General features: G+C 49.5%; 1 protein-coding gene across 1 annotated transcript; it reads left to right on the top strand.

Annotated features, from left to right (window-relative positions):
• Positions 1-2928: 2928 nt before the first annotated feature.
• Positions 2929-5544, top strand: Hps6 (HPS6 biogenesis of lysosomal organelles complex 2 subunit 3). The gene has a single exon (XM_038339025.1). The coding sequence runs from the start codon at positions 3007-3009 to the stop codon at positions 5425-5427; it is 2421 nt and encodes an 806-aa protein (XP_038194953.1). The 5' UTR covers positions 2929-3006; the 3' UTR covers positions 5428-5544.
• The last annotated feature ends 6499 nt before the right edge of the window (positions 5545-12043 follow it).

The following is a 12043-nucleotide window of genomic DNA, read 5'->3' on the forward strand; positions in this document are numbered from 1 at the left end:
CCTAAACAAAGGGTCAGGATATGCTAATATCCTGCTCCTTCTTTGTAATTTGGGAGGTCACCTGGAAAAGAGATGTTAATTCATTCAGTCTACATGACAGAGCAGGCATAGATTGGTGTGGATGTGACCACAGTCAGTCTCCCTGTTACCTAGGAAACAGAATGCTAATGAATTTCCCCCCTCAGTTTACATTTTGGTATAAAAGCTGTTTAGAAAATAAATGCGGGCAGCCGGGCGGTGGTGGCGCACGCCTTTAATCCCAGCACTCGGGAGGCAGAGGCAGGTGGATCTCTGAGTTTGAGGCTAGCCTGGTCTACAAGAGCTAGCTCCAGGACAGGCTCTAGAAACTACAGGGAAACCCTTTCTCGAAAAACCAAAAAAAAAAAAAAAAAAAGAAAGAAAGAAAATAAATGCAGGGGGGCTGGAGAGATGGCTCAGAAGTTAAGAGCACTGGCTGCTCTTCCGGAGGCCCTGAGTTCAATTCCCACCAACCACATGGTGGCTCACAACCATCTATACGGTGATCTGGTGCCCTCCTCTGGCATGCGGGCATACATTGAGGCAGAATGTTGTATACATAATAAATAAATAAATCTAAAAAAAATAAATGCGCGTGAAATTTTCAGGATGTGAACTCAGGATTTCATGAGAGATCACTGAAAATTCTCTCCCAATAAAGCCATGTGAGGTGTTTCTTTATTCCCATGCCTCCCCACTGGTCTGAGAGATAATTTATGGTCTGGGCTGATCCTGGACCATGACAGGCCACACCTCCTAATCCTTCTAATCCTTTTCAAATAGTGCCACTCACTAATGACTAAACATTCAAATTTATGTGCTGTGGGACAATGGTCTGTACCCTATCACTTGTATTTTAAATAAATGCTGATTGGCCAGTAGCCAGGCAGGAAGTAGAGGCAGGTGACGAGAATTCTGGAAACAGAGTCAGTCTGTAGTTGTCACCCAGACACAGAGCAAGCACGATGTAACTGCCTTGCCGCAAAAGGTACCAATCCACATGGCTAATATAGACAAGAATTATAGGCAAATACAAGTTATAAGAGTTAATAAGAAGCCTGAGATACTAGGTTAATCAGTTGATAATTAATGTAGACCTCTGTGTGATTTTGGGGGGACTTAATGACTGCAGGAACCCGGCAGCACAGAAACCTTGGTCAGCATATATGAGCCTATGGAGGCCGTTCTAATTCAAACCACCACAGGACCAATGTGGTAGAAGGCAAGAACCAGCTCCTGAACACACACATACACTAAATTTAATTTTAAAATATAATGAAGACCAGGTGGTAGTAGTGCATGTCTTTGATCCTAGCACTTGGGAGGCAGAGTCAGGTGAATCTCTGTGAGTTTGAGGCTAGCCTCGTCTACAGAGTGAGTTCGAAGACAGCCAAGACTGCACAGAGAAACCTTGTATGAAAAATGAGAAGAAAAAAAAGTTAATGAGGAAGAGAATGAACAGGAACAAGTATAACGATATGTATGTACGGAAATGCCATAATAAGGAGTGGTGGTAACTCCATCACGCAAGAGAGCATGAAATTCACCAGGAGGTGGCCCACGCCTTTAATCCTAGCACTTGGGAGGCAGAGACAGGTGTATCTCTGAGTTCAAGACCAGCCAGGAATACATGGAGAAACCCTATCTCTAAAAACCAAAATAAGGGGGGGGAGGGGGCTGGAGAGATGGCTCAGAGGTTAAGAGCACTGCTACTCTTCCAGAGGTCCTGAGTTCAAATCCCAGCAACCACATGGTGGCTCACAGCCATCTGTAATGAGTGAGACCTGATGCTCTCTTCTGGCATGTAGGAATACATGCAGGTAGAACATTGTATACATAATAAATAAACGAATCTTATTTTGTTTTTGTTTTTGTTTTTCGAGACAGAGTTTCTCTGCAGCTTTAGAGCCTATCCTGGAGCTAGCTCTTGTAAACCAGGCTGGTCTCGAACTCACAGAGATCCGCCTGCCTCTGCCTCCCGAGTGCTGGGATTAAAGGCATGCGCCACCACCGCCCGGTTTATGAATCTTATTTAAAAAAAAAAATAAGAAGAAAAAAAATAAAACAAACTTATGAAAACCCTAGTTTTATCCCCAGCTCTTGCTAAAGTGATTTGAACCTGTAATCTCAGCGTGGGAGGAAGACAGGAGGATCCCTGTAGTTCATTGGCTGCCTAGCACAACCTAATGGGTGAGAGGTCCTTGTGAATGAAGCTGTCTCAAAACAATGTAAACAGATGGCTTCTGAGAAAAGACATCGGGGCTGACCTCTGGCCTCCACAGGTGCACACAGGAATAAGCATATGAAGGAAGGGGATGCTATAATAATGAAAATCATTACATTGTGTGCTTTTTGAAAAATAAGTTTAAAGACCAGGGGTGGTACACGCCTTTAATCCCAGTACTCGAAAGGCAGAGACAGGACAATCTCTGTGAGTTCGAGGCCAGCCTGGACCACTCAATGAGTGAAGCGTTAACCTTCCAGTTTTCTACAAGATTTCCGGAGGTTGAAGTTTTCTGTCTTGCTGGGGGGGGCGGGGAGGTGGAGGCCTGACACAATGTCAGTACTCAACCTTGATGAACGAATAAGATGCGGGTGAAAGGGCGAGATCTGGAAAAAAAAAAGGGGGGGGGGAACGCCTTGATAGTTTATCTCAGCGCCTAGGATACGTGGGGTCCCAGGGCTGTGACCCCTGGAAGCTGCGGAGGCTCCTCCCCCGACGATCTTCCCGAAGCTCCTCCCACGGCGTGCTAGCCAGGCGAGCCCCGGGGCAGTCCGGACCGGCCTGGGCGGGGCGGGGCGGGGCGGAGTCGACACTCAGGCCAGGGCTTGGCTCACCTCATCCACCAGGGACGGAAGTGCACTCCCCACCCCCACCCCCACCCACCCACCACCCCCCCCACCACTCCCCCGGCACCACGGACTAGCAGCCGGGCGTCGCCCCACTGGGCGATCAGGCCTTTGGGGAGCTCCTGCGCCAGAGGCATCATGAAGCGTGCAGGAACTCTGCGCCTGCTTTCGGATTTGAGCAACTTTACCGGCGCGGCCCGGCTCCGCGAGTTGTTGGCTGGGGACCCAGATGTCCTAGTCCGCTGCAGCCCTGACGGCCGCCACCTGCTGCTGTTAAGATCCCCCGGGTCGCCTGCCCCGCAACTTCTAGTGTCAGTGAGGGGACCGGGCCTGACGCTAGAGCGCGCCTGGCCGGAGGGCCACCCCTCGCCGCTGGACGCCTTCTTCGTCCCGTGGCTGGCGCGACCTGCGCTGATCTTGGTGTGGGAGAGTGGCCTAGCGGAGGTGTGGGGCACGGGGATGGAGCCCGGCTGGAAGCTACTTCAGAGGACAGAGTTGTGTCCCGATGGTGGAGCCCGCTTGTTGGCCGTGGCAGCAACTCGAGGCCGCCTAGTTTGGTGTGAGGAGCGTCAGCTTGGCGTTGAGGACCAGCCAGGGCAGCTTTCAATGGCTTTCAGCCACCGTGTGTGCGTCAAGACCCTGGAGACCAGCGGGGAGGCTGGCACCAAACTAGGCCGCACACACATCCTGCTGCACCACTGCCCCCCTTTTGGACTAATAGCCTCCCGCAAGGACCTCTTCCTGGTGCCCACTACCATCACTTGGCCTGGCGTGGCCCATGTTCTGCTCATCTGGAACCCAAGCAAGGGCAAGGTGATAGTTGTCGCCCCATCTCTTGGCCTTTCTCACAGTAAAAGCCTGAATCCCAGACAAGGAGACACCTGGGACTTTCGGACCCTGCTGCGAGGCCTTCCTGGGTTCCTGACCCCCAGGGAGCCATTGGCTGTCCACACCTGGGCCTCATCTTCCCATGGCTTGTTGTTGCTGGACTTGAAAGGCAAGGTGAGCCTAGTGCAATCCCATGGTGGTACTCGGACTGTGGGAACCCTGCAGGAGGCGCCTGTCGGCCTAAAGGGTCCTGCAGCTCTGGGAACATTTCATGGCACCTTAGCCTGTGTCCTGGGCTCCACGTTGGAACTCCTGGACATGAGCAGCGGGCAGCTGTTGGAAAGGAAGGTCCTAAGTACAGATAAGGTACATCTACTGGAGCCGTCAGCCCCTGGCATGAAGAATGAGGAAGACATGGAGATGCAAGGAGCTCTCTGCTTGCTTTCAGCCTTGGGTCTCTTTTGTGTGGGTTGGGAAGCTCCCCAAGGTCTTGAGCTACCCTCAGACAAGGATATGGTGTTTGAGGAGGCCTGTGGGTACTACCAGCGACGGAGCCTGCGCGGTACCCAGCTTACCCCAGAAGAGCTGAGACACAACAGCATGTTTCGGGCACCTCAGGCCTTGGCCTCCATCCTCCAGGGCCACCTGCCCCCATCTGCACTGTTGACCATGCTGAGGGCTGAGCTTCGGGACTACCGGAGTTTGGAGCAGCTCAAGGCCCAGCTGGTGGCCGGGGATGAGGAGGAAGCTGGCTGGACCGAGCTGGCAGAGCATGAAGTGGCACGCCTGCTGAGAACGCAGTTGACCGGCGACCACCTGGCCCAATTCAACACCATTTTCCAAGCCCTTCCTACAGCAGCTTGGAGTGCCACCCTCCAGGCCCTGCAGCTCCAGCCAGATAGGACGGGCAGGCTGAGGTCCCAGGCACCCCCTGATGTATGGAAGAAGATACTGAGGGGTCCAACAGCTGGAAAGGAGCACCCCAATGGAATCTTGCCCCCCTTTGAACTCCTGTGTCAGTGCCTATGCCAGCTAGAGCCTCAGTGGCTCCCCCCGTTTGTGGAACTGGCTCAGCAGCAGGGTGGGCCAGGCTGGGCAGCCGAAGGCCCCAGTCTACCCCTTTATCGGCGAGCCCTAGCTGTGCTGGGTGAGGAAGGGAAGAGACCTGAGGCCCTGGAACTAGATCTGCTTCTGGGCAGTGGGCGGCCCAAGGCTGTGCTGCAAGCCGTGAGGCAGCTAATAGAGAAGGAGCAGTGGGAAAGGGCTCTGCAGGCCGGCCTGGCCCTGGACTCCTCCAGCCCTCTGCTTCGGAGCGAGATCTTTAAGCTCTTGCTGGCAGAATTTGCCCGGCACCGCCGCCTTGATGCTCACCTCCCCCTCCTTTGCCGCCTGTGCCCACCAGAAGTGGCTCCAGATGAGCTTCTGCTTTTACTGAGGACACACCTCCCAGATGATGTGGGAACTGCCAACCCTTTCCCTGAGCCTGGGGCAGAGCCCCCTCTCACAGTGGGCTTGGTCAGAGCCCTCCTAGAACAAACTGGGGCTCAAGGGCGACCCTCTGGCCCAGCTCAAAGCAAATATGAGGACATCCTATGGGATACAGGCACTCCGCCCCCTACCCCACCCCGCGGACCTATTGCTACTCTCCAGGCATCAGACCACCCAGGGCCAGAAGCATGGGTACCATCTGGACAGGGGCTCTGTGCAACTGACATGGGAGGTCATTTGTAGAGCACAGAGAGGGGGAAGGGTTCCTAGGGTTGGAGAGGACAAAAGCAGGATTTGGATGTGCAATGCTGTCTGTCGTGGAACGATTTCTAAAATACATGCAAATACCAAATATATTCACATTTTTGTGTTATTTTGAACAGCTAAGCATTACGGCTTATAGAAGAAATGGTTGGATCTGGATCTTGTTCATAAAGCAGCCACTGTTAGTCATGAAACAGCAGTCATGAGTGTTTCATATGTGCTAGGTAGCCATTAATCTTTTATAGAAATCTTGTCTAATACTTCTCATAACCCCATTGGGAAGGTGTTAATATTATCTCTATTTTCTAGATGGAAGAAATAGCTGTTTAGAAAGATTAAATAATGCCTTGAATCCCCACACTTGGGAGGCAGAGGTAGGCGGGTGGATCTCTGTGGGTTCGAGGCCAGTCTGGTCTACAGAGAGGGAGTTCCAGTGACAGCTAGGGCTACTAAGAAAAACCCTGTCTCGAAAAAACAAACAAAAAAGATGAAATAGCTTGTCCACATATGTCAGCCATAACAGAGGCTTTAACATGTGAATCATCTCATATAACCCAGTGGCTCCTGCCCATCTGGGATGCGAGCCTCCTCCAGAGCCCGCTTTCTCTAGGACGGCAAGGAGAATCCAACTTTCTTTTTCCGGGTCTCTTCTGTACCTGTGTAGGAATTGTGGCGGACCGTCTTCTTCCAGATTTCCTTGAGCAGCTCCTGGTTCCTACAGACAGGCGAACTACTTACCGAGCCCTAGACTAGCGAGTCACAGCAGCGGGCATAGCTCTTCAGAGGGTCTCACACTTACACTCCCTAAGCCAGAGGCAGGAGCAAAAGACCTAGGGCTAGGAACCGTTCCCTCAGTTTCTAGATCTTTCCTACTCTGGCAAGGGTTCCTCTTGGTCTTGAGCTGGGCCCATTAGGTCTCCTCAAAGGGAAGATGTTCCCTGCTCATGATCCTATTGAACTATAGTCTTCACAGTCTTTTGAGACTTTGGTTGGGTCCTCCTTCTGTGCCTAGAAAACAAGGAATTATACTTGGGAACATACAGGGAGCCAGAATTTTATTAAGAGTTGTATGACGTGGGGCAGTTCCTCAGGGTTCCCCTCTAGGGAGGTTTCTGTGTGTGTAGCTTCCTGTGAGGGTAGTAGGCAGACTCAGTTGTGAATTTTTACCTGCTTTTGCAGGCTGCATGCTTGGTTATATTCAGCCTCCAGTGAACGGTGTAAGCAATCCCAAGCTACATTTCCAGACTCTGGAGGACATTCCAGGGCTGTCTACTGTGTTTTGGTGGTGTATGCGAGAGGGCCCAAGTTCTTATGGATCAGGACGTGAGCTCTCAGCTACTGCTCAGTGCCATGCCTGCCTGCCTGCTGCCAGCTGCCATGCTCCCAGAGTTGATGCTCGTTGACTCTAACCCTATGGAACTGTGAGCCCCAGATTAAATGCTTTCATTTATAAGCTAATCACGTTAGGTTATCACAGCAGTAGAACAGTGACTAAGACAGGCCCTTTGGCATGGCTTAGGCCACCTGCCATTGAGACTTACAAAGGCTTTCAGTTGGTAGCTTTGTCTCCTTACATCTCATCTTGTATGTTTGTAATAGGGTATCTCTACATAGTCCTGCTGTCCTAGAACTCACTCTCTAGACCAGGCTAGCCTCAAACTAGATCCACCTGCCTCTGCCTCCTGAGTTCTAGGATTAAAAGTGTGTACCACCACACCTGGCTGATCTTGATATTCTGGAACAAAACATTTAAAACAAGCAAACAGAGAGAGTTGTATAGATCTAATCTACATGGGAAGTAGAAAAATACAAGATCTCCTGAGTAAATTGGGAGCACGGGGACCTTGGGAGAGGATTGAAGAGGAGGGGAGAGGCAGGGAGGGGAGCAGAGAAAAATGTAGAGCTCAATAAAAATCAGTAAGAAAAACAAGCAAACAAACAACTCAACAAACAAATCTGATGGAGTTTCGTCCCCTGCTTTAATAGTCAATGTAAACGCTGAAGTCCTGACACAGAGCTATCTTCCTTCAAGTCTGGCCTTGCTGCCTTTCCAGTTTTCTTTCCAGCCATTCTTCTTTGCTGTTCTGTTTCCTAGTTATTCAGTTTTTTGAAGGCTGACACCATGATTATCTGTAATTTTGTAACCTCATCATTGGATGCAGGATCTAATGGGTGGAAAGGGCCTTCTTTCCCATTTCTCTGTAGGCAAAGCTGACCAATTGATCGATCTAGACATAAAAATACGGGTCAGGGGTGCTGGAGAGATAGCTCAGAGGTTAAGAGCACTGGCAGTTCTTCCAGAGGACACAGGTTCAATTCCCAACAACCATATGGTACCTCACAACCATCTGTGATGACATCTGGTGCCCTCTTTTGGCATGAAGGCATACACGGGGGCAGAACACTGTACATAATTGATAAATCTTTTTAAAAAAAGAATACAGGTCAGCCTAAAGAAAGGAACAGATGACCTGGGCAGTGGTAGGGTCAGTGCAGCAGCTAAGCCAGAAGCATCTTGAGTGGTGGAGATGGAAGGAAATAGTCATCAAGCCCTACTCAGGGCTTCAAGTCCCCAAGTCAGAAGGGAAGACCGGAAAGCCTGCGTCAGTGAGGATCCAGGGCAGATGCGCTTCTGCCGGAGTGGGAGTTGTAGGTTGAACCAAGAGTGCCAGAGATGGATCTCCACGTATTCACCATGGGCCATGAGCTAACCAGCCCTGAAATATTCTGTGCTGGGTGGTGGTGTCTCATGCCTTTAATCCCAGGAGGCTTTTAAACTCGGGAGGCAGAGGCAGGTGGATCTCTGGGAGTTCAAGGCCAGCCTGGTCTGCAGAGCAAGTTCCAGGACAGGCTCCAGATCCACACAGAGAAACCCTGTCTTGAAAAACCAAGAATGCAGATGCATTCGACTAACCTAAGTGGGGCAGCTCTAGACTCTCAGCCCCCTAAGGAGCCATCCCAAATTTGAATACTTGTCATACTTACTGTGGGGGATTGGCAGGATTGGCAGGGGTTGAAGGGAGTTGAAAGTCTTGAGTGGCTCTTTTTTTATAATTTGTTTTCTGATTCTGTCTCTTCTTCCCTTTCTGATAAAGACAAGGATGACCTTGACTTCTGAATCCCCCCCCCCCAGGTTCACAGGCGTACTCTACCACACCCTGTATCTGGTTTGTTGAGAAGTGTCAGGAGTGACAAACTCAAACTTTGTCCCTGAGACTGGCCTTGAACTGTGATCCCCCCCCACGCCTCTGCCTGCTAAATGCTATAATTCCAGGCCCCAGCCTCACTTCTGTCTTGTTCTGGAGTGTTTTTACTTTGTTTTGATTTTGTTTTTGTGGATTTCTTTTTTAACATTTATTTATTTTGTGGATGTTAGTATGGGGGCACCCAGGCGAGGGTATGGAGGTCAGAGAACAACTTGGACACTTGCCAAAGTCGAGGCTCTCCTTCCACTACGTGGGTTCTGGAATCCAGTGCAGATCATCAGGCTTGGCAGCAGGTACCTTTCCTGGTAAGCCATTCCCCAGTCCAATTCTTGGTGTTTTTCAAATATTCATTACTTTCTGTTTTATGTGTATGAGTATTTGACTTGCATGTATGTCTGTGCACCATGTGTCTGACGCCTTTGGTGCTCATATGAGGGAGTCAAGTTCCCAGGACCTGGAGTTACTGGAGGCTATATCCAGCTAACATGGGTTCTGGGAACTGAAGCTCTTACCTGAGGAGCCACCTCTCCAATCCCAAGATTTTTTTCTTTTAGTGGCTATATTAAAACATTGTGTGTGTGTGTGTGTGTGTGTGTGTGTGTGTGGTGTGTGCTGTATTCAAATGACCTCAGAGGCCAGAAGAGCCCTTGAGATTCCCTGGAGCTGGAGTTATGGATGATTATGAGCTTATAGACACGCAACTCAGATTCTCTGCAAGAACAACAACATTCTTAGCTACTGAGCCATCTCTTGCTTTGTTGCCCAGGCTGGCCTGGAACTCACTGTACAGTCGTAGTTGGCTTCAAATTTAGGGGTGTTCCAGTCTCAGCTTCTCCAGAAGGAGCAGGACTTCAGCCTCTATAGGCAGGAGCCACCGTGCAGGGCTTCAGCATCTTCTTAGGCACTGGCTCCCCCTGCTGGGCTTCCTTGTCACTGCCAGCTTCACTGATCAAATGTGCACAAGGAAGCCTAAAAAAAGGTAGCAAAATCAAGGTTCTACAGGCCAAGAGAGAAGGAAGAAAGGATGCCAGAAGAAAACTCAGCAAGTAGAGTCATGGCAAGAGGAGAGGGTCCTGGGATTGAACCCAGAGGTGAAGTCAGAGGAAAATGAACCTGAGCCCCAGAATTTTCTTCGGGATTGAAACCAAGTTGACCATAGAGTTGTTTCTAAGGGGCAGAGTAAGGTCATATTTTTTATGAATTTAAAACACAAGAATGTCAAACTTTGTTTTTAAAATTAACATGATCTCACGTTTTTGTTTATGTTTTTGCTTTTTATTTTTTTGGGACAGGGTTTCTCTGTAGTTTTGGAACCTGTCCTGGAATTCACTATGTAGACCAGGCTGACCTGGAATTCACAGGGCTCTTGCCAGCCTCTGCCACGTGCTGGAATTAAAGGCGTGCACCACCACCGCCCACGCAATAGTCTCACTTTTATACACAAAATGTTAAATAGAGGTGGACCAATTTCCTAACTAATGGAACAAAAACCTTCTTTGGGAGGTGGCAATGCCATGATGGTAATTCCAGAAATTTGGAGCTAGAGGCAGGAGGACCAGGATTTCTAGTTAGTCCTCAGTTACACAGCAAGATCAAGGTCAGCCTGGGCTACATGAGACCCTGTCTCAAAAGGTAAGAAGTATGAGGAAAAGACACCTGTCTCTAGCTCCCCATGGTTGTGCCAGAGCAGATACATTTGTAGATTTCAGAGGATTCTCAGGCGTTTGCCGTTTGCAATCATTCATATTCTAGGGTGACGTGCTGTCTTGGTAGGTAGTTTTCTGAAGATGTAGTATTTTTGTTCTGTTCTGGGGGAAAGCGGGGAGATGAACACTTCCCCCCCCCCATTTCGTACAGCGCTGGTTAAGTTCTAGGAACAGCCTGGAATCTCAGATTTGAGGGGTAGGTCTTCCTCAAAGAGGTGGGCAGACCCTGATGCTGGGAGCTGGAAAGTCTAGAGTAAGGTTCTGAAAGTCTCAGTGGGGAAAAGGAACAGGACTAAGGGCAAGCTGCTAGAATCCTGGGCCAAAGCTGGGACACTGACCTGGGCATCACTTGGCTTTGGGAAAATCAAGCAACCGCTCACGGCTGCTGGTGTGGCTCACTGTTCTCAGCTCCTTAAGAGTTACAGGGGACACTAGAGGTTGGGGACAGACACATCAGCAACTGCTCCGCCCACTAACACACTGCTCTGACCCTGGCAAGTTCCCTAGGTGTAAGTTCCCTATAAATGCTGGGGAAAGGAAAGATACACTGTTGGCTTCACTGCTTTGAAAGAGTAGACAGGAAGGAACAGTCGGAACTAGACAGCCAGAAGGCGGGAAAACAGGAAGTTAGGTGACATTCAATCCCAGGATTTCGGAGGGAAATTGGAAGAGTCCCTGGAGTTTGGATCAGCCGGAAGGACACAGTGAATTCCAAGCCTCCCTAGCTGCAGAGACTGTGGACTCCACTTCCTCAGTCTACAGCTTCTCTCCTACAGAGGTTGCACTTTATTTATTTGGTTTTTCTTTTCTTTTTTTTTTTTCAATTTGGTTTTTCAAGGTTTCTCTGTGTAGCCCTGGCTGACCTGGAACTCACTCTGCAGACCAGGCTGGCCTTGAAACTCAGAGATCTGCCTGTCTCTGCCTTCCAAGTGCTGGGATTAATATGCCACTACCATCTGGCTATGCTTTGTTTTTTGTTGGTTGTTTGCTTTTCGAGACAATGTCTTGTGTAATCCAGGCCAATCTTGAGCTCACTATGATGGAGGATGATATTCAGTCTCTGGTCCTCTTGCTTCCACCTCCTAATGCTGGGTGTGGTGTCCCACACCACATCCAGTTTATGTGGTGCTAGAGATCAAATCCAGGTTTCATGGATGCAACACATGCTCTGCTCTAAGCTACCTCTCCTAAATGTCTTCGGCCTTTTAACACTGTGTGTGCTGAGAGAGAGAGAGAGAGAGAGAGAGAGAGAGAGAGAGAGAGAGACAGAGACAGAGACAGAGACAGAGACAGAGACAGACAGGCAGACAGACGCAGACAGGCAGACAGACAGAGAACACTTGTAGTAATAAAATGTCAACTTTGCCGGGCAGTAGTGGCACATGCCTTTAATCCCAGCACTTAGGAGGCAGGTGCAGATAGATCTCTGTGAGTTTGGGGCCAGCCTGGGCTACAGAGTTAGTTCCACAGCCAGAGCTGTTACACAAAGAAATGTCTCAAAAATCCAAAAAAATAAATAGATTGATAGATAAAATAGCAACGTTTGAGAATTGCTTTTTCTCCAGCCCACCAAGAAGGTCCCAAGAAATCTAACTCAAGTTACTGGGACTCTATTACTCACAGAAAAATCTTGCTGATGCCTTTTTTGGTTTTTGGTTTTGTTTTTTGTTTTTCAAGACAGGG

The sequence above is a fragment of the Arvicola amphibius genome, chromosome 1 (assembly GCF_903992535.2).
Source record: "Arvicola amphibius chromosome 1, mArvAmp1.2, whole genome shotgun sequence".
Taxonomy (NCBI): domain Eukaryota; kingdom Metazoa; phylum Chordata; class Mammalia; order Rodentia; family Cricetidae; genus Arvicola; species Arvicola amphibius.